This window comes from Gasterosteus aculeatus, chromosome 7 (assembly GCF_964276395.1).
Source record: "Gasterosteus aculeatus chromosome 7, fGasAcu3.hap1.1, whole genome shotgun sequence".
Classification (NCBI taxonomy): domain Eukaryota; kingdom Metazoa; phylum Chordata; class Actinopteri; order Perciformes; family Gasterosteidae; genus Gasterosteus; species Gasterosteus aculeatus.
The window spans coordinates 21,824,471-21,846,937 of record NC_135694.1 but is presented as its reverse complement, the minus strand read 5'-3'; the positions used below and the strand labels follow the sequence as shown (position 1 = coordinate 21,846,937).

The 22,467-nt window shown below is 42.6% G+C and overlaps 1 protein-coding gene and 1 long non-coding RNA gene across 3 annotated transcripts in view; one reads left to right on the top strand and one right to left on the bottom strand.

The window, feature by feature from the left end:
• Window positions 1–17,599, top strand: part of LOC144410194 (uncharacterized) — a 53,786-nt gene extending 36,187 nt beyond the window's left edge. For both annotated transcript variants that reach the window (XR_013468081.1, XR_013468080.1), the window contains 3 exons: window positions 6,545–6,619; window positions 15,587–16,341; window positions 17,097–17,599. This is a non-coding gene — a long non-coding RNA (uncharacterized LOC144410194). The remainder of the gene's footprint in view (window positions 1–6,544; window positions 6,620–15,586; window positions 16,342–17,096) is intronic.
• Window positions 14,363–21,943, bottom strand: LOC120822014 (carotenoid-cleaving dioxygenase, mitochondrial). Its single transcript, XM_040181270.2, has 12 exons — window positions 21,635–21,943; window positions 19,988–20,192; window positions 19,688–19,899; window positions 18,838–18,953; window positions 18,601–18,703; window positions 18,363–18,491; window positions 18,111–18,271; window positions 17,819–17,986; window positions 17,347–17,484; window positions 16,060–16,242; window positions 15,612–15,722; window positions 14,363–15,163 (listed from the first exon to the last, which is right to left on the bottom strand). Exons 1-12 carry the CDS (start codon window positions 21,660–21,662, stop codon window positions 15,047–15,049), a joined length of 1,671 nt encoding a protein of 556 aa, XP_040037204.2. The 5' UTR covers window positions 21,663–21,943; the 3' UTR covers window positions 14,363–15,046.
• Between the last annotated feature and the right edge of the window lie 524 nt (window positions 21,944–22,467).

Here is a 22,467-nt window from a genome sequence, read left to right as displayed (position 1 = left end):
TGGGAGTTTTGCTGCCCGGTCCAGAGAATGGACCCGTAAGAAAGGCCTCACAACGACTCCAGCAGGGTTTAATGCAGCTTAAGCCTTTTGTTAAACTAATAGCCCTCAAAAGGATTTCCAACACAAATTAACAACAGACAACATCTAGAACATCTACATCTAGAATCCACATTTTGAGCTGCCTTTGATCTTTCATTGGCACGGTCGGAAATACTTTGCTGCTGAGGTCTTTAGCTCCACGTGATTGTTTGAGTATTGAGCTGTAGGGGTTTCGGGTACATGTCATTGTGTTTTGTAATCGCTCTGGCCTTTGTATCTTCAATAGAATCAGAGATAAGAAGCTCTTATTGTCAGCATAAGTTCTACATCTCAACACATTTGGTTGCTTGTTTAAAAAACCCGTAGATGCGACGTTGTCTCACTCCAGTGGGGTTTCCTAATTAAAGCATTAGCCTGCATGATTAGGTCACGGAGTGAATCCACACACACCGTAAGGAAGGGGAAAAGAACAAGACTCAATATTTGTTTTTCAAATGTCACACTAAACTCTCACAAAAGAATAAGGAGAAATGACTGTGAGAGCAGCTAACTTCCCCAGTGTTCATTTGAAGCATTGGCATTGTGCTTTCATGACTATGTGTGTATGTGTGTTTGGGCGTGCATACGCCACATTACTAAGACCTCCCACTGCAGCCCGGCCCCGCAGCCTCTGCTCCATTCTTCTCCAACTTTTAAAATGGCCGACATTTAGAGGACTGTAGATCTTCCAGTGTCTCTCACTGATTTTTTATGTACTGTATATGCACAGCACAGGCAGGTGTAGCGCTCACAGACCCGATAAGGAAAAGAAAGGATTTACTAATATGAGCAGTTGTTGTACATCTTCACGGATAAGAGGAACATCCTCACTTCAGTAGGTGTTTTTTACACACATTAGCCATGTCTTTGTTGCTGTCAGCCTATTGTGGAACAAGTGATGAGGTAATGCTAGGATGAGCTCACTACAACGTAGTCTAAAGCAGACCTGTATTCATTATTGCCATTTGATTAATAGCAGGTTTAGTGACGTTTCTGATTGAAACACGCAACGCGGCGGATTACACGTCCTGTAGTTGACGTACGATTGAATGCACAAAACGAAGAGCTTGTCCTGCAAATCACGGAGTCCAATACTCAGACCTAAAACATAAAAGCAAAAAAAAGGTTGACTTTCATTTGAATGGATGAATAAACGCATCTGTTATCTGAGAGCGCGGCGTACGCCAGCGAGTGCGGTTTTGTCAGCTCCGCGTCGTCACTGGTTCTTGGCTTTCGCCGCCATTTCGCTCCGAGTCCTGAGGTGCCCTCTGCTCGCCGGATGGGAGGCCCGGGCTGACGTCTCTTTCCCGTCTGCTGCGTGTTCCAGTGGCTGCTGTTGCTCCAGCGGCAGGTGTGTCTGGCTCCCGTGCCGCTCCCCACAGCCCACGCCCCCTCCTTCCTGTTGCCTTATCACTGCAGTACTGCAGCTCCGTCTGGGAGCCAGCCCTTCCATTGTTCTCGCTACCCCCCCCTCCCTCCTCTTCAGCTAAAGGTACTCTTGTGGGTGCCGGCGCCGCCCTGCCTGCCCCAGCCCGTGAACGGGACCAGTTCCAAAATGGCTGTGTTACTTGGCACCCAGGTGCACCGAGCTTGTGGCGCTTGCAGCTTTTCTGTCTCCCATCTTCTCCCCGGACAGAGCTTTGCTCTCCGCTGCAGACCGCCGCCATCTTGTTACTCCGTGTGCTGCAGGTCTGCCGCCTCAGCTGCACTCAGAAGCAAATCGTGGAAGCCAGCCTCTGGTGTTTGCCGGCGTCTCGCACGGCCGTATTTTATTGGTGCACGGGGGCAGATGCACAAGCAACCTTCGTTTGACCCAAAATGGCTGTACAACCTGGAGGCTGCAGGCTCTCATCATGACAGCGTCTGTGCACATTTACACTTATCTATGTCACGGTCATTAAATGCAGTCTGTGGTGGTGTTTGTGTGAGCAAAACCTTATCGTAACTGTCACAATCACACGTCACACTACGCTCCAAACGCACCACTGGACTGGTGGTTATACTACTGATTTACAAATGATGGTACAAAAGGTGCCATCTCATTTATCTATGATGTGATTGGCGTTTTTGTTTTTTAAGCAGAATGATGTATCACAATCTAACCCTGATTTTGCAGGTTTTCCTGTTTATGGATCCCAGTATATGCGGAGAACATGAGCATACATGCCTATTTTATCCGTGTGTGTGTGTGTGTGTGTGTGCTAGAGAGGCAGAGAGGGCGGGTGGGAGGAGGAAATGGAGCTGTGGTAAGAAAGTCCTCATTCTGAATCTGCTTTGCACAAACTACGCTGTTTAACCCCATGTGCACAGAGCAGACACTAAATGGAAAATGCTCTCATTCTCACTAAACACACATACTAACAGAGTCAAATACAGGGTGCAAATATCACTGTACAGTATGGAAATGCGTTTGCTGTATTGAGAACTGTGCTTTGGTGAAAAACAAGTGGACGTGAGTAGGTGGAGACCAAATGGATACAGCAGTGAGCTCAGAAGGTCTTTAATCCTCTCTGACACTCTTCCAAGAAGAGACTATAAAATACTAATGAAATCATAAAGAGAAAGAAGAAAAACTCTGTGTGTCTCTGGAGTCTGGAGTATTCATCCATACATCTGCTGTTAATTTTAGCCTCTGTACATACATGCACGGTAGCTTTGCCAAAGGCTTCGGGGTTAAAATGTTGCTTTTTTCTGACATTTTCTTTTTCAGGTCAGTGGAGGCAGCCGCTCGGTCTGATCACCGAGTGGTTCAATCATAGCTATTACCAGTATGCAAATCACAATCCCATTTCATCTGAATGCGTTTTCTCAAGAGAACCAATAACAAAACAGCGAGAATTTCATTTATTTTTTATAGCGGCATCAATTCTTCTATTTTCTTACATTAAAATCTGTCTGTTGAAGCACTCGGGACTCAAGCACACAAGCTACCATCTAATGAGAAGTTTACAGACGTATCATTGATATGCTTCTTATGAGAAAGATCAGTTTAAACCCGTATAGTGTACTACTCAAGTATTTGTCATTATTGCATTGATGACATGAATTGACTGAGCAATGTAATACTCCATTGAGGCAGCAGACATGAAAATAAAGCAAATCATAGTATGCCAGAAATCAATGAACTGACAAACATTAGTTTATTCTGCAATGTAAATACAAACAATGCTGCAATTTAGGATTTGACAAAATGTTTTATATTTCAGGATTTGGCAGCTTTCATTGCATTACAATGTGTTATTTAGTACGAGAGGCTGTGGATTTCAACACCCCCGAAGTGTTACATTATTGAAGATAAAGTACAGCCTCAAGTACCTTATTGCTATAATGCGGTTACCAACGAGATTATAAATAGTAAGTAAATAGCTGCCTTTCAGCACAAAATAGTTGTGTATCTCATTTCAGTAGTCTAGAGAAAAATAGTACCCCGTACGTGCACATAAATTGGATCTCGCACCATCTCATTCATTCATGTCCACCTTAATTGTCAGTTTGCAAAAGCTTGCATTACCCAAAACCGCTCATTTGTGGGATTAGTGGGATAACACTTCATAAATGGATAGAGATAAAAGCACTGCAGAATCTTAGAAATTGTTAATAAGGTTTTTTTTTTTTACACATCTTCCAGGATGAATACTAATGATTTTTTGTGAGTTGGTCCAACTTCTCACGCAGAGTGATCAGCCGAACGTTTCACTCGCACAGTGAGATAAGCTCCTCCTCTATTTGATGGACTGCCGCATAGCGTTTGGTTGTTCCCCGACGATGTGTCCTTATGACCTCTGGACACAGTGAAGATGACGTTTCACGTCCACCATCATCGTCATCGTGGCCATAAATCAGAATCGGAATCAAAAACTTGACATTCCCATCAGCCTCATCTCTACTTGATCAGCACATTTTAGCATTCCAGCATACTTGGCTTCGATGAACAAAGTAAACATTATTTCTGCCAAGCATTTTCGTGAGCGTGTAAGAATGCTGACATTAGCATTTAGCGCATAGCACTGCTCTGCTTACTGTTAATGGGGCCCCCTATGAAACCGCTAGCCGAACTCTTCCACAGGTACCAATCATGCGTAGCAGAAATCTCTGATTTAAGTGTTAAGTCATATAAAGTTTTTATCATGTTTGTTTCCATAGCATATCTATTTCTCCTCCAGTACAATAAAGTTATTAATAAAGTCACTGATTAGCTATGGGTGGGCAAATTGATTTTTAGCTATCCCACCGTAACCGTCAACGACCCGTACAACTTTTTTATTGTGGTCTGAAATAAAATAATATGGAGTGTAGTGAATCATGTTCACTGCAGCAGAGTGGCCAAAGATTGCATGACATGGGGCAGCTTGCATGTGGAATGTAGAATGATTTCAGTGATGAAGGCCAGATGTTAGAAGTTATGCATGGGAAGTCACTCGTCGTGCAGTCGCTACCGGCTGCAACAGTGATGTGGGCGGGCGCTGGCATCTACTGTGTAACCCAATTTAAGAAGGTCCTCTCTCACCTTATGGAAACAATACGTGTTCTCGGTTAGAAAAACACAAAGTGCGTTAATGAAAATAGAAACATTCTATGAATGAGTAAGTGGGAAGAATAATAGCAACTAATCCCGTTTCTTATAAAGGGAGTCTTTACAGCCATTGGTTGATAACTAATGAATAAAATGAAAAAAGTGAACCACCACATTACTGCTGTTGAGTTTAGATTTTTTTTTACTCTCATTCATTTGATTATTTTTCATATTTCTCCATGGGAAGACCTTTCCAACAAGTTATTCTTTTAAAAACTTCCATATAAGTCACATAAGCTGAAAACTGTTTAGAAAGACAAAGTTTACACCCAAGGACAGAGACAATAAAATCAGTCCACTGCTGTGTTCTTTCAAGTCTTTAGAAGACATGCAAACGTATACACAGCAGCCAGCGGTACATTTGTACTCCTTCTCCCGCTGTAGCCCTTTTCCCTCCTTGCTGCTCCCTGCTTTTCTTTTTTACGTATCCATGCATTCACACACACACACATACACTCACAACCTGTCTCTGTGCTACACACCGTCTTTTGTTTGGATTCAGTCGGCATTGAAGGCAGATCCTGTGGCCCTTCTGAGGAGAATGTTAATTTGCCCGCTGCGTTCTCTCTGGGGAGGCAGAAAATGGACTCTCGCTGCTAATGCACTGTCACACTGGCCCTGCTCACTCTGCTCACACAGCAGCAGCAGCAGCACTGCGCCCTGTAACGCAATGTATTTCGCTTTGCGTATCATCGGGTTTTTTGTGCTTATGTGTCAAACTTACTCCACTTCCGTAGGTGTTTTGAGCATTCAACAGCATGATGTACTGTGGCTGCTGAGGCAGCAGGTCCACTTTCCTCATTGACCTAATCTAAAGATGTTTGAACCCTGGAGGTTAATGTAGAAGCATTACCGTTTGGTTTTCCCCAATGAATAAATGGAAGGTCATACAAAAATAAAATGTTGAGCTAAATTTAAGCAAAAGAACAGCTGAAGGGCTTAACGTCTTCAAAACATTTTTGCAAAAATATTAGAAATATTGTGAAATAATATATTTGCAAAAATGATCTTCTATTAATTCATTAATTCACTGATTTCATAAAATGAAAAGTTGCAGTAGAAATGTCTCAGCATGTTGGAAAGTCTCTTACTCTCTCATACTATAAAAATATAGCCAGGTGATCTTCAGATTTATACAATGGAACAGTTTTGATATTGATTGATTGATTTGATATTTTTCCCAAATATTTTGGCTTTTAGAAACTTAACGAAATGAAATTTTAACAAAAATAATCACGGGACAAAAAATGCTTAACTCAATAAACCGTTCTAACAATGACTTCATGTTACTGCAATCTTGTTTCACAAATTAAACACGTCTTAAATGTGCACACGTGTTATATTGTTCTGTTTCACAAATTAAACACGTTTGCATCCCAGCCTTAATATGCACACGTGTTATATTGTCCTGTTTCACAAAGTGAGCATGTTTGCATCCCGGGTTAAATATGCACATGTATTATATAGTTCTGTACATCTGCAGCCGTAGGGCGAGTATGCACCTTCATTTCCATAAACACAAGTTCATTCCAAGAAAGGGCTCTTGAGTGCATAAGACGTTTCAAACATTTGATTCAACAATCTCAAATCCACGTGTCCTTCCTTGCTTGTTCTGGAGCTTTTGACCTTTGGGCCCCGTCTTCATCCGCAGACGATGGGTCCCCGATACGCTCTCGTCTTATTTTCCAACAACTGTCACTAACGCATGAACCAAAAGCGCCAGGCAGGCAAAATACAGCACGAGCTGCAAACACCTGTAAACGCTTAGTGAAAGCTTGAAATGCTGTCGCTGGTGGTCCTTTTTAATAACCGGCGATACTCTTAAGTCTCAATGAACGTTCCTGCACTCCATTTTTCTTTCACTCATTTATTCCTTTTCCTTCTATTTCCCAGCTGTGGGCCGGGAAGAAATCTCCCCACCCCGTCTCGCTCCCCGTCAACCAAAGTCCTTTCATGATGAATGGCAAGGTACGATAATAGCCTTCAGGTTGCCATAGAAATAAGACAGGGGCCCTGTGTGCGATTTCTTTTTTTCTTGGAGCATAAATGACAGAGGACTCTTGTCAGGCGAACTCTTTTCTTTTTTTCCACCCTCACAGGCGGCTCCTCACTCTGCTTTCATCTTTTCCTCCTCTTGCATCTTTTCTTATTCAGCATATCTTCTTTCTTCTGCCTAATCTGATGTCGGGCATTAAAATCAGAATCTCGCGAGTTGAAACTGTCTTAGCTGCAATGAATTCAGCAGCTAAACCCGAGTGCCTGAGATTCAGCGCTCTACGATTGTTGCATCTGTTTATGAACCACCAACACCGACCCCACAAACAGTCCGGACAGGCCGTGCTCTCCGGGCTGCTGTGTGGCCGATTGGAGCGCATTTCCATCACCGGCACCCGGGCAACTTTTTTCAAAACTGGTCTGACGATAAAGAACTATCCGAGGCTTCTTTCGGGGAGCAGATGGATTTTTTTTTTTTTTTTTTTTTGCCAAACGAGGCATCCACCCAACCCATGTTTCCTCCCTGCATCGAGCATCTCCGTGCAGCTGCTACACGGCCTTTGAAACGGAGCTCTTGTGATCTTCGTTTCCCGCCAACAGCTGCTCTCAAGCTAAACAAAGTATTGATCCAGTCTGTCATTTTCACACTTGTATGTATGTATGTGTGTGTGGAGGTTGATCGTGGTCTCTCATGCGTTTGTATTTCGTGTCAAGGGGGGGCGGGGCTTATTCATAAAGGGATGAGCTCCAACCACAAGTGCATGTACAGGAATGTGCAACTGTATGTATTCATGTTGTGTGATGGATAAGGCAGAGTAACATATCAGCGAAATCGGTCATTGTTTGCAAATACAAATAAGACGACACGCAATGTTCAACCAAACCTTTTCATACATGTGGATTTTTTTGTTCAAAAATGTGACCTTGTGCTCTGAGAATGTGTGATGTGCATTTTTCATTCATTTATGACATTTGAAATTTTAAAAGTATAGAAGAGTATAGAAGGTTAATCAGAATAGTAAAAACCATTTGGGGGGAAAATAACTGGTTTTTAATGGTCAGGTACAGTAGATTCTATAGATACCGTCACTCCACTGACAACCTTACAACCATATATGTGTTATGCACTAGAAAAAATGAAAAAGCCAAATACAAATACGTTAATATTTAAGAGTTTAGTTGAGTGATTTAAGTTGTTGCCCTTACGGCCTCCTTTACTGTCCCTGAGAGTTGAAATCCATGAAACTTCAGTCTGTATCAAACTAAATGTTTATTGCTAAATAAGCAACAAATAGTGCATGAAATTAAAAAGGAAATTCTTTATTGAATCTGCTGTATTGTGTGTTTTGATCAGATTGAGTACATCACCCCTACTTTGTCAACTCAACATGTAAATACATTAAAATAAATAAAAGCTAGTGAGGGAAAACGTTTATGCATAAAGAAAGATTCTCATATCAGACGCGTGCTTCTTTCTTTGCTCTAGTAACCTTTACTGGTAACTTGTTTCCATGAACTCACACAGTCAGGTCACTTTTCTCCTCTTTCCAATACTAGCTGAACATTTTTGTCTGTTCTAGAAACCCTCCAAACCATTTCTAGTTTCAATTTGCAGTTTGTAAAATAGCAATTTGATTATCCTTCATGTGGTTTTGGAGTATTTCTATTCAAAAATATCACAAGCAAATTTCTTCACTGGCGTGCTAAAAAGTATCATTCAGTGTAGACTTTTTGATATCGCCACTCACATTGGCAGTCCTATTAAAACCCAATTAATCATGTAGATCTAATCTGATATCATTCTCTTATCCAGACTCAACCAGGGCTGAAATATCTTTAAGACTCTGAATTAGTAAACGTTCGTCAATTTCTTAGTTTTATTCTCTTGCCTGCTTTCTATTGTCAAATGCCCCTGAAAGGAGAGGCATGCAGTTACATCACTGCGGTTAAATTCCAGCGAATGAATGGAAAAGTCGGCTCCACAGCGCAGATGTCTCACCCCCACAGTGCATCTTTTTACTTACTTACAGAACTCGGTACATTAGTCTCTTGAGACCTTCAGACATTCAGATGAACAAAGGCTTTAGAAAAGTGACGTGTTTGGTGTCACATGTGGCTTAAAAAGACGTCCGCTTGAAGCTCTGCATCACACCTCCGGTGTTCATGGACGTCTTCCTTCAGCCATTCTCTAAAATGGTGTCCTGTACTCTGTTGCATTTCTGTGATTTATGATTTTCTGATTTCCCGATGTCCATACAGCTTGTAGCAGCACAAAACAAACAGCTTGCTTCCCCTCTTGGCTTTTCTCAGTATTTATTGACAAGCGCAGAGTAGAATCTGTCTTAACCAAAACAGACACGTTTGAGAAGAGTCATCCAATTATTACAACCTCTGTTTCCTCGATCACCAGCGCCATCCGTGCATATAATTATTTTTACCGAGCACTCAAAACTGTTATAAGAACGGTGCAGACTTTGGATATTTCGAGATTGATCGAACCACTTTGCGATTTAGAAAAGTTTCAAATTTAGCTTTAACAAAACCACGTCTCACGAAACGCTGGTGAATCAGGTACGACTCTTTATTTTTAAAAATAAACCCCCTGTGAAAAAACCACACTCGTCTTTTGACCTCGCCCTCTGACGCCCGTGCCCCTGTCTAACTAGCTAACAATAGTTACTGTCCGTCTTTTTCTGTCACGGAGCGTTTTTTTGTTTTTCCTCGCGGGCCTCTGTGGCCGTCGCAACCAGACGCCCCTTTTGGCCGAAGTCCACGTGGCACAAAAAGGCAGCGGCATTCCTGATGTCTGGTGGCTAATCTGCGGTGTCAGCTTGTGTTAACGCCGCACCGCAAAGTTTGAGGGCACGCGGGGCCGGGGGAATATTAACTCCCATCAGCAGCATTCCTCCAGAGGAGGGAGAGAGAGAGAGCAAGGGTCAGCTAAGGTTGAACTGCGGTTGTGTGTTCGAGGCGCTCGTACTGTAACGGTCTGATCCGGCGGGCCGGAGGGGGGAGCGCACTTCAAAGAGGGAGAGCGAGCGCCTCTCTCTCCTCGTCTGGCCTCATTGAAACTGGGCTAAATGAGCTTCGCGAGGGGCTTTTGTTCCTGCCGGTAGACAATTCACAGACTGGACGGAAGATGCCCGAAAAAAAAGAAAAAAAAAAGGACAGGAGGTCATGTGTGTAGTTCATTATCTGCCGCTCAAGCTGCCGGACGCTTTTCTGCACGCCACCCCAATTGACTTGTAAGGAACCATGAGATGTTGTTCTGCTGAATGCGAGAGGTCCAGCGAGTGGACGCTCTGACCGTTCCTACAGTGGCCACATGTCAAATTTCACACAGCCATGAGACGGAGACTTTGTACTCGAGCGCCGGCATTTCTCTCTCCACACATCCGACCTCGCAGCTTCCTACGCTAATATACAAAGAGTCCTTAGCAGCTCACATAATGGGCCGTGACATTAGCCGTGACTGATGACTGACGGATACAAACTCTTTTTTTTTCCGGTCTGCCGGAGTAAAACTAAGGCCCATACCTGCGCTCGGCCCAGAGGAACATGATAGCCGAAGAATCCGACGTATTCCTGGTTGTCTCAGGCCGCTGCGCAGACATGTAACATGTGCTCTGCTCTCCTCGGGTCCCACAGGGGGCATGGACAGGAATTCAGGGTCAGGGGTCAGAGAGAACATGTGCATGTGCACTGCTGTAGCTTGGCAACAGGTGCTGTGCGGAAGCCAATCAGCCCTTTAGGATTGCAGCAAACCTTCAATCTAATGTTTCCACATCCTATTTTTTTTACCTTTTTGTTATAGAATAATATAATATATAATGATATTTTTTTGAAATGACTGATTAGACGTTAGACAAGGCGAGCCGCTCGCGAGATACAACATCTGTGCAGAGAGAGAAGCTCGGATAGCTCAGAGGTGGTTAGTGTCTCGGGGAAATGATCGCTCTTTGCCAAGGTTTTCCTTTCCCCTCCTGAGAGGCCCAGCCATTCAGCACCGAGGTCAACGAGTACAGGCCGTTACCCACAATGCCCTTGAACCAGGGGGGAAAAAAGGAAAGAACCTGAATATGCAGAGCGGTTCCTTTAAGATGGTAAGACTGGAGCTGCGTGAATGCACTCCGAGGCAGAGCTGCAGCCAAGATGGGAGAGGAGACGAGAGGGAGGAAAGGGGGCCAGAGAACAGAGATCCTCTACTAATGTGTGGAACGATAAACTTGTGTTGCCCCTTTTTCTGCAGCAAAGCTCCCAAGTTGAAAGTATTCATATTGCAAAATTATGGGTGTCAGTTTGCTGATTGCGCCGCTCGACGAAAAGGAGTGTTGTTGCTAGGAGAGGAGAGACTCAGCCGTCTCTCATTGGCCACCAGGATACGTGAGATGGGCCAATGAGAGCCCTCCCCCTAACAGCAGCTATAGTGGAGCGACCCCCACATGCAGACCTGATTAATATGTCAGACATGTTTTATGGGTTAACGTGAATCAGGCTGCACGTATTGAAAAGACTGCAGCAGGGAGTGTGTGTGTGTGTGTGTGTGTGTGTGTGTGCGTGCGGGGGAGTGTAAGTCTGTACAGTATTTGTGCCAGGGGAATATGCCAGACTGACATATCACACACACTACTATGAGCTCCATCAACCATCTCAATTCTGAAAGCAATGTTCACACACGCACACACGCATGCACTGACTGTAGTGATGGACTAACTCAAAACAGACCAGAGGAAATAGGGAATAGGATTCCTCACATGTACATGATTATCAGGAGAATGCGGCGCTCAGAAGAGAAACCGGAGTGAGAAACTAGACTCTCTTTTAGTATCATGATGTGACTTTGAAGAGGACTGCGGTCTATTCTACTGTACAGATGATCATTTGTAACAGGCAAACTGAGCCTGACATTTAAAGACACCAACGCACCAAGGACCCACCTGGGTTTTGTTTAGAATTACGATGGTGAAGCTCTGAGGAGGTGAATACTTCGTAATTTGCTCGCCGGCCTTGTAACCGCTGAGCTTGAGCCGCGAGTTGATAGCGTAGCTTAGCATGAGCGCTTGAGCGCAGAGTAAGAATGATTGAAATCTCCCCAGTGAGTGTGGAGATCTATATCACATTGCATTGGGACGGTAACTCATTTTTGGTTGAGGGATTTGTAATGTACTGTTTTTTGGTGAACAGTCATTTCATATCATTTTCACCACATAAAGCAAACTTGTATTTCCTGTCAGTTACGTTGCATTGATGATATTTTGTATCACCAATCAAGACCTACTGTAGTGGATAACTGCTGTGAGTCTAATCGTTAAAGATGCTCTGATCTCCTGTAATGTCAAAAGTGCCGCACACAGTGACAAACCCACATGAAATTGCCACCCGAATGTCTTTGCATTAAAGAAAAGGAAAGTCCTTCTCCAGCACTCACGAAGGTTCCCCTTTATTCTACAGAAAAATACATTGTCCATATAGACAAAGTCGTTCCAGAGTAATTGCTCTTTTTATTATGGGTAGGCCATAAAAACATCTCCGGGCCCCGAGTGCTGTAGTGAGTGTAGTGCGGCCCAATAACTGTAGGGTTGAGGTCATAGTCTTCCTCCGATGGTTAGTGCAAACATTACACCAGCGATTTAAGCATGATTTAGTTTCCCCGTGATGTAATCTAACATGTCTTAAAACGCTCCCGCTGACTCCGGCAGTACAGATGTTTTCAGTGGGTTCGGACTTTAAACATCTTTTGGATTTACACAAACGGCTCCAGCTCGCCGACCTATTTCTATCCCAAACAAACTAAAAATAAATACTGTGCTTCTTACGCCACAGCTGATCACAAACAACTGACTGCTTCAATAGACGTTACAATAACTGCTGCTCAGTCCGGGCTTAATAAGAAAGTGATTGTTCACGTGCACGTGTGTACGTGGTTCTGAGCAATAAACACTCCTGTTAAATGAGCGGCACCAACGGAAGTGGATCAAAACATGAAGCGTCGTTGTGTTCACGTATTCCATTTAGATTCTTAGAAATCACTCTCATTCTAACATAGTGTCCAATCGGCAGTCATGTGGTCGTAACTATCGATGATAAAACTAAAACTTTGAAAGAACTAATTGGCCAGAAAGAAACCGTTTGATTTAGAGGTTTTCTCTTCAGAGTTTTGTTCCCGCTGCTTTAACCAGCTGTCAGGAACACACACAGAGGGTTTTTTTTTTGCAGCTTTTGTTCACTCCTCTATGGAAATGCGCATCTGTTCTCCGGCCACACACGCAGGCTGAAAAGTGTAATGGGAAGCTGCAGTTAGTCTTAATACGCTGTTTCAACTTTGATCTATTCCAACGTTTTACATCTTTTTAGTTATTAATCAAGTATTTCCTTTCCTTTTTTTCTTCTATTTTTACATTTCACCCTTGGATGGCAGAAACCTTTCTTTTCTTTGCATTCTGTCTTTGTTTTATTCATATATAAGTGAATACAGATGTGTATTGGACCACAGATTGGGACATCATCCCTCTTCAGGGTCAAAGCCAGGCTCCTCCAGTGTGTTTTGAGGAACAGGATGGGTCGGCACGCGCAGGCTGTCCAGTTGTGAGAAGGTCGCAGGTTCGATCCCTGCTGTATGGACTGTTTATCCCGTCTTTCTCTAGAGCCTGCGGCCCTTCAAGTGTTGAACGGTTAAGATTGTCACTGCAGAACAGGCTGCTGCTGACGAGGGTTACAGTTGCTTCTCACAAACCCAAAGACACAAGCAAGATAATGTATCACACAAGTCATTTTCGTTCAGCCTTTGTTTTTCTATTCTTTCTTTTTTGCATTTTTTTTTATTTCAAAGTAAGTAAGTTAATTTCCCGACTCTGCAGATTTAGAGGGACCGAGGCGGCTGAAATGCAATCTCGTGTTGCCCTCTAGTGGATGATGGTCTCACAGCAGCCAAAGAGACAAAACATTAGCAGCACAAAGTTTTATTGGTTTTCACATAACACATTAGTTTCAGATCAGCTTTAATCCGCTTTGGTCCACTTGTGACTTACACAGCGATTAAAATGATTTCCCCGGATATCCTTTAATCTTAGGAATAATATATAAAAGGAATATATTTTGGGTTTGGAAAAATGTCTATATGTAATTCAATTATACATAAAGAGTGAAAGCACCTAATTTACGCACAAGTTTAAAGTCAGTAATATAAATACAGTATGTAATATATGCATATAAAACCTTCTAATAAACCTTAGTAATGACACATGTTCCCAACTCAAGACTTTTGCTCAGAAATTGTTACGACTGAGAGAAATCAAGTGCCTTCGCAGTTTTCATGTGTACATTACAGTTTATCGGCATAAGAAAATTCTCAAACAAATGTCTTTAAAATTTGGAGCATTTGACGTTGAGATAATATTTGCATTGGTTCATTTTCTGTTGCAGAGCCGTTGTCCTAATCCTAGACTCACTGTGGATAAACCCATATTATGAAACACAACTATTTCTGCTGATTTAACTCTTGGCCCCTGACAATATTAAACAATATTTCGTTCTGAATTTAGAAATTTCAAACTTCAAATTTCAATTTCGAAACCATCTAGGAAAGTTTTTGTTTTCAATACAAAAAGTATAACTTTCCATTATTCTTCAGTACAATGCATAAAAGGGAATATCAGTAAGTTATTATTAAAGCATTTTTTAAATGTTATATCTGTTTACATATAGATGCACCACAACTTTGTAAACTCACTTGACAGCTCAGGCAATTTTATTGACACATGAGTATAAACTCTGTAAAAATACAATATACAAAACAATGTGTGAATGTGTTAAAAAAAGGTTTGTTTGACACTTGTGGTGGTTGAAGCATTGCGTAACCTGAAAATCACAAGTTTGACGGCCAACGTATAATAAGTCAGAGTACGAGGTTGATATAAAAGTATTATAAAAATAGTTATTAAAAATAACAAGTATCTTGGAGTTCATTGTACCATTAGTCTACGGTTTAAACTTTAAGGCCTTCCACCCTAATTAGAAGAACGCATCTCTGCCCAAACAGCGTGTACGACGCTTAACCACTGTGCAGGGGCTCTTTTGTTTGGTGGCCATTGAAAGGATTCAGCGGCTCATTTAAGTTTCTCACGGTGACGTCACAGCCGCTTAACGCGCCGTTGTTACGTTGTGATCCGCTGATCCCTACTGAGCTGAGGCAACACTTTCCAAAGTGAAAACGTGTAGAGGAAAAGGACCCGGCGTCATTAGTGAGTCGAGTGGACGCCTGGCTAAACGGAACACTGCACCTTTCTTAATATATCGCAGCAGAGATATAGTACCATCAGGAATACAGTGGTTATAGTGTTTTTGTACGTATTGCTGCTACTACATTCATTAAAGAAACACTTATATGTAACAGAAGCAGGGTTATGCAGAGGCGTCGAAGGTACCATGGAAGCCATAAGCCATGTTAACAGGCACATAAGCTCTTGCCAGTTCTTCAAAGCTCTTTGAATCCAAAACCAAGAGGAATGCTCCTTTATCCTGGAGAGAAAATAGATCCAAACATCTTATTTCACAAGTTTGACATCTGTGGCTCAATGAGGCAATTAAAATGGACGGGTCAGAAACATGCTGCAGTATATTTAAAAACAAGAGGCCATACATAACTGGATTTTATCGATTATATTTTTAGTCTTGTCTGCACTCTCTCAAAGTTACTGATTGACAGTAGCTGCTGATCACGACATTTTAATTTAAGCTTTAATTCCTCCTTTGACATTTGATTGTTTAAGAAACCGAAAGAATTCTGTCATCAATACATGTTTAATCTCCCTTATAAATATTGATGAGTGTTATGTGGCCAGTTAGTTACTTGGATGGATATATATATATAATGTTATGAAGTGGCACATATTGACAGTGATGTAAAGACAGTCATTTCTAACCTTTATTCCCATCATGTAGACTCTCCTGTGAAACCGAGTCTTACCTGTGAGGGGCTGAGAACCACCGAGAGGATGAGTCCTTCGTCCTCTTCCACGGCATCGGGCGACGGCACAAACGCAGGCTCTGAAGGGAAGAAACCCTTCTGCTGCCACACCTGCGCGCGCACACACACACACACACACACACACACACACACACACACACACACACACACACACACACACACACACACTTGTGTATCATTTTCACAGATAGTGTTACATAATACCTTTAACGTGATTATTTTATAGTAGTTGATGTAAATTATGAAACTTCAACTAAAAACCAGTGTTAAGAGCCGTGCATTTTGATTTATTCATTATTTTAATTATTTGTCAATGGGAGAATTGTGGATGTTGCTCAATTTTCTAGCATGAAATAGACAAGGCGGATGCTATTTTCTATGATGAGGATGATTTCATGTTGCTATTCCTACACACACACCAACCAACCTTAAATGTCTTGTCCTTCAGGTCCATCTTGAGCAGCGAGTCTCCCACCAGGTGTCTGAAGCCACAGCCATAGAAGTAGCGGTATGGCCGCGTGTTGTTTCTTCCATAGTTGATCTGAGGGAACTCAAGGCCTCCGTACTGGTGGAGCTCATCTCCATGGAGATCCTCGTGTTGGCAGAACACCTGTAGACAGAAATGAGACAGTCTGCTCTCCTTTTTGATCATCAGGGTTTTTACAACATACTGATGAGAAGATGGACAGAAGCTAAACAGACTTGAGAGGTGAGGGGAATGAGCTGTAATCAGGGGGCAGATTAAACTGGAGAAGCAGGGAAAAGGGAAGCGGTGGAAACACAGAGAGGAGTTTCTTCTTTTAGGTCATCTGGGTCCTGAGCCGGTGACTCATCTAATAACTCATAACTCAATCACAACAACCTTCTTTTATTCATCCACCTGTTGAATATGATATGTGTTTAAATCCTTTTGAAACTCAATCATGGTTATACGGTTTCCTTTCAATTTTTGGTTGCAGTATAGTTTTATTTTTGAAAATGATTTTATTAATTTGTCTGTGTGATTCTTGCTCCTTGAGGTTAAAATCATTTTTCTTGGTTGGACTGTGTGCGTGACAAATAAATGTTGATTAAATTAAAAAATGTGGTTTAACTGTCAGTTACGACTGACGACTAAAGTTACTCTGTGACTGTTAGTTAATCATTAGGGAAACCATTTAGTAAGATATGGAGACTTGTATCATTTTTGTGTCCACTTCCATATATACGTATGAAAATTAATGAAAGATAATAGTTATATGTATATATATACTTACGCATTCCATCACATACTTAGGGGCTTACCTTCTGCATATAATTAGGTGTATTTTACATATTCAACAAAAATGTTCAGAGTCTTAATGCATCTGTAATAATATAGTTAATATAATCATAATGTATTTTTACATTACAGGTCATTTAGCAGACGCTTTTATCCAAAGCAACTTTACACTTTAAACCCATGGCTTTTACATTTTTGCCCAGGGAGCAATTAGGTGTCTTGCTCAGGGACACTTCGACTTGAGACATGGGGAAGCCGGGACTCAAACCACCAACCTTGCGGTTCCCAGCGCACCCGCTCTACCCCCTGCGCCACAACAACCCACCTTTTGTATTGTATTTTTCACTATTGGTAAGGCTATTTTTTTACACCGAGGTATTGCTACTTCTACCCAAGTAAAGAATTCTTCTAATATTATATGAGCTTGTCCGGACGCATTTAGGAACCACTCACCTTGTCGTTGCTGACTTTGACACACGTCGCTGAGCTGGAGAGCCGCGTGTTCAGGTTCTGGTCCGTTGGAGTTTCACCGGTCACGTTGAGAGGAAGAACAAATCGCCGAGGGAATACTCTGCCCATGGTGTTGTACACCTGGGAATGACGCCACACAAGCGCAATGGATTATGGGTGGAATTTAGAGGTTCCTCTTTTACAGTATGTCTTTCTGTCGTTTGGTGCATAGAGGAGATTTAAAACAGCTGCACTGGAAAACATAAATGGATTATTAAAAAAAAAAAAAAGATCTAAAACTATCAACAGACCGAATGCAGAAAAATAATTCTTGAGTATTAAACACAAAATATTTTCAAAGGAATAAAAATAAAGAACGCCCATGATGCTGAGAAAGTATATGACTTCATCTCAGGGTGTTTTTTTCATTAGTTACTGCACAAAAGAGGGTTGAATAATGTCATTTTATAGTGACCTCATCTAAGGCGTCCCCCGACTTGCGTAGGTTCTGGATGAGGTAGTTGTTGATGGCTTGGCCGTTGTCTGAGCAGCACAGGTCGATCATCAAGAATCCATCTTCCTCGAAGGCGTTGATCTGATGGAAGGTGGAGATGGCTTTGGTGTGGTACTTCACCGAGCTGACCTGAGGTACAGAATAAATGATTAGACTCCGGATCCAAAGTATTTCCCCCGAAACCCCGTCAGACCTTTTCATCGACTTTCCTATGAGTTTCCTACAAAACGAAATCGTAACGGTCACATCCCACCTCCCCGTTTTTCTTGTTGACGACATGGAAGACCGTTTCCAGTTTCGGATCCCAGTAGATGCCGTCACTCATAGCCTTCCCCCTCAGCTTGCATGTGACTATCTTCATCAGGTCCATCTTGATCGGCTGCTCGATGAACACCACGTAGTTCTCCGACATGGCTGCAAGCAGCAGGAGGGTTTCAAAGGGCTTTGCAGCTGAGGGCGGCAATCGCATCACCCACAAACGATACGTCCGGGAAGGTTGGCTTACCAAAGCTGTGATAGTAGGAGGGATGGGACTTGTTTGCAGGCACAATAGAGCAAAGTATTTTGGTTCCCTGAAGGGTGTCTTTGGCATCTGTCTTCTCAGGAGGCACTCTGATGATGTTGTACAGGGCTCCTGGAACAGCCAGGATAATGTCCTGTTTTAATCATTTATTTTGCTTTTTCCCATAACAGAGGACGACAGACAAAACCTTAACGTGGCCCTTATGGACGATGGGACCGACCTTTGCTTCCATAGGAGTTACCCATATTGTAGGTGGTGCCGTCGGGGTCATAGTGTGGGTGGGCGGTGGCTCCATTTACAGCAATGAATTTGCTCCAGTCTACCTACAAACCATGGGGGAGAAAGAGAGCAAGGTGATGATTACGTGGCTGGTACAACAGATGATGTGTTTGGATATGAAATATAATTAACGACATTGACATTAACATCTATTACTCCATGATGATCATGATGGTACCTTTTCCAATGATTCTAAGTTCTCCGGGTTCACTCGGTGCATAAAATTAGTCTCTGTGCTGACAAAGTAGTCACCCTTGTACTTCACAAAGCTCACACTCGCATTGTCCGTGGGCGCTGTAACACAGAGAAATACAGGATTATTGGCCTTTAGTGGGAGTCGGCCTCCTTTAACAGAGATCTAATTCAACTTCTATGTTAGAAAAGTCTAACCGAATATGAACATTTAGTCAAAGCGAAGCCCCCATTTCTTCCCCCACTGGTTCCCATGTTTATATACGACACATCGTACTTTAGAGGCTGGCCTCAGTGCAGGGTAAGCAAGACAGAGTTTATGCAAACATTTGACCCAATCTTCTCTCTGGCTCAAATAACTCACAGTGTTTCATTTATATTTCATTTAAAGTGATTACATTCTTCCCCAGTGAGACGACTAGTCCATTATTTATTAATACTTTATTCCCTACTTTCTTGTTCAGTGATGTGGTGGAAAAACTATAGAACAGTACGGTGGGAATCCTATCATACTGAAGTAAAGCAACTTTATGAAAGAAAAGTTGAGTATTTATTCTCTTTGTAAAGAAGGTCCGATGGTCGTGTAGTGCAGGCAGTCGGCACAGGAAAAGAACCAGGACTGCAGGATCTGTGCACCTTATCAACGGATGGAGCACAGGGTGGCTGTCGGACGAGTCAAAGACATCTGTTTAACAATTGATCAACCATATACTCTCCCCATTCAATCCCCTGCTGTCCGAGCTGAGCGGCCATATCGACACAGACGCTTTAACGTACCTCAGAGCACTGACCAAATGAAACGGCCCAGTGTAACTTTGCCTTCACGGTGTACTCACTTATCATTTCAAAGCGAGACAGGAAGCGCTGGAAGACGTTCTTACAGGGGTCGGGCATGGCCAGGGTACCAAATTCCGACATCACAATGCGGTCCTTTTCGCGATTGTTCTTGTAGGCATCGCTGTCCAAGAACCGACTCATGTACGTCACCTGACCTTCGTGGATCTTGAACTGGTGCAGCATGGCCATCCCATCGAACCAGTGGTTGTAGCTGTGACAAAATATACACTTAATCACATCTGATGGGAAACTGTTTTGTTTGTGTTGTGCAGGGGCACTTTGCGGGGCGTCCAACTCACTGTGTGTTTCCAAACTCAAACTTCCCCGGGCCATTGCGGAGGAGTTTGCCACTGATCCAGGATGGGATGGTACCTTGCACTTCAGCGGATATCGGCTCCGGGGTCTCTTCTACCGAGCGCACCAGAGGCTCAATTGTCTCTAGTCCCTTCAATGCTGAGGTAATGAATTCCGTTGCCTTGCCATTGTCAACAGGCTTAGCGTCGTCTGTAGGAACAGAGAAATATTCAGTGTCACACCCACAATACTTTTACCTAATCCGGACGGACACTAGGCAGATGGCGATCTTTTAACCATCAAACTATCCGGCACTATTTTGTGTGGGCACCTAATGCATTGAAGTGTGTCAGAGGTCAATGTCAGTGAAATACAGTATACACTGCACCGTACACAATGTCCTGACCTCTGGCACGGAAACGACTGTACGGCAAATATTTTCAGCAGTAAACACGGCGGTTTAGCATCTCTCCATGTGAGGGAAGGTGAGACCAAAGGTCCCTCCCTCAGAGGGAGAAATAACAATAAAGGCCTCAATATCACCGTGACTTTGTGTCGATTAAAGTCACTAAAGTGTTATTCATACAAACCTGCTCCACAACTTTTCGACACGTAACTATAATAACTCTCAGCTCCACGGAGGGAGTAAGACGTCCCCCGGTATCACACCCACGCACAGTGGCAGTACTGTTGGTGAAGCTCAGCAGTTAAATTGGATCCAAATTCAATTTAAGAATTGGGTCCTATGAATGACTTCTACTTTAAAAAGAAAAGCTGTATGGTCCTTATTATGTATGAATCACATTCCATTTGTTCTCAGATTCACATGCCGTATGAAATGAAGACAACTAATGAAAAGTGTAACAGGGAACCTTTAGGACTTTATAACAAAATACTGTTATTTAAATATTTGAGGGGGAAGTTGCCCATTTATTTTATGTCCCAAAACATGTCTGGATTGGAAGTTCTTAGCAAAACTATTAGCAATGCCCAGACAATAAACTCCAACGTGAAAGGCACCATGTGTTTTCAAGATGTGTTGTTTCATAATGGCACTTTATTTTTAAATGGGATACTATTGCATTGTCTCTCTTCACATGCCAACAATGCCCCGCTTATCACAGAATGTGTTATGAATCTCTAAACAAACATTTGTAAAGAAGACCAGAGTCTTCCGGGAAATGTCTGATGCTCGGCGTTATGACTGTACACCATGTGTATTGCAAATATCACCTACACGTTGGCTGTTTACATTGTGATTACAGCATGTGGTCAATGGTGAAACGGATCAAAAACCAAGGGGTTGCAGCCTGTTTACATGAACTATTAAATATGAAACCTGACTCCGATTTCAACAGGAACAATTTGTCCTGCCAACATGAACTGAGCCATATCTTACTGCGCATCATCGCGCTCTGCCCCGAAATAACACTGAATGCAGATAGAATAAGAACGATAACAGCCCTTATGCTTCAATTGTGTAAGGAGACGAAATGCATAACGTGCATGTGGCACATGGCTCTCAAAATGTCCCATCTGTGCAATACCAGCGCTCCAAAACCACCACCAGGTGAATACTGCTCCTTTTTTTTTATAACGTCTTAATGTCACAGCAGTTAAAAAAATATATACACAAAATAGATGAGACTTACCTGCCGTCTCGAGCTTCACAGGAGGCATCTTACCGGTGAACGAAGGCGGAAAATATAACTTTCCAAGTCCAGGATCATAGATCTGCGCTATACGCAGGCAGCAGCGCTCTTATGTAACAGCGTAACGTAATACAGGTTTGGGCATGCGCAAAGCACATTTTGAAGCTCGTTTGGAGATGCTGTTCTGAGTTATCCCTGATTCGACTCAGTGGGTGACAGGGGAATTCATCTGATCGTGCACAAAGTAATCATGTAAACTTCCACTATGTTCGATCGTGCTACACCTGCCACTGCGTTACTCACTGCGACAACTTAAACTAAGGAAGTGCACGTGAACGCAGCAATCAGAGGGAGACGCCCGAACCATAGTGTGTGAAAGAAATGAAGAGGTTTATTATGGACGTATATTGATGATGGCAACAGAATGCCACGCGGATCAGAGTATTTAGTTGTGGATGCATCTGCAGCTACATTTGAGCCAGCAATATGGGTTGACATGATTTACACTCTTAATTCTTTGAATGCAACATTCACAAACTGAAGGGAACGAGCAGCATTTTGCTATGCCAATATTCTGAATTGCACTTCCTCTAATGATGGAGGTGGTACGTAGAAGTAAAAGAAGAATCCATCAAAGTCTGCTGAATACAGGGAAGGAAGTAGCCTACAAGCAACTGCCTAATAAGGAAATAGACAGTAGACTGCGGTCAACCGGACAAATATTTCAAAATGAAATGTACCTCTATACAGGGCGTTACGGTACCGCTTGCACAGCCCACAAGGCTCTAATAATCATTTCTCAATCTTTCAACTGTCTTTAAAACGGATGCTGA

Excerpts from the sequence above, each read along its gene's own strand:
- LOC120822014 (XM_040181270.2), bottom strand. The coding sequence starts at position 21,662 with ATGCCTCCTGTGAAGCTCGAGACGGCAG. Across the intron at positions 18,954-19,687 it reads GTCTCGCTTTGAAATGATAA|CGCCCACGGACAATGCGAGT; the intron begins GTGAGTACACCG and ends TCTGTGTTACAG. Across the intron at positions 17,987-18,110 it reads TCAACAAGAAAAACGGGGAG|GTCAGCTCGGTGAAGTACCA; the intron begins GTGGGATGTGAC and ends TCTGTACCTCAG.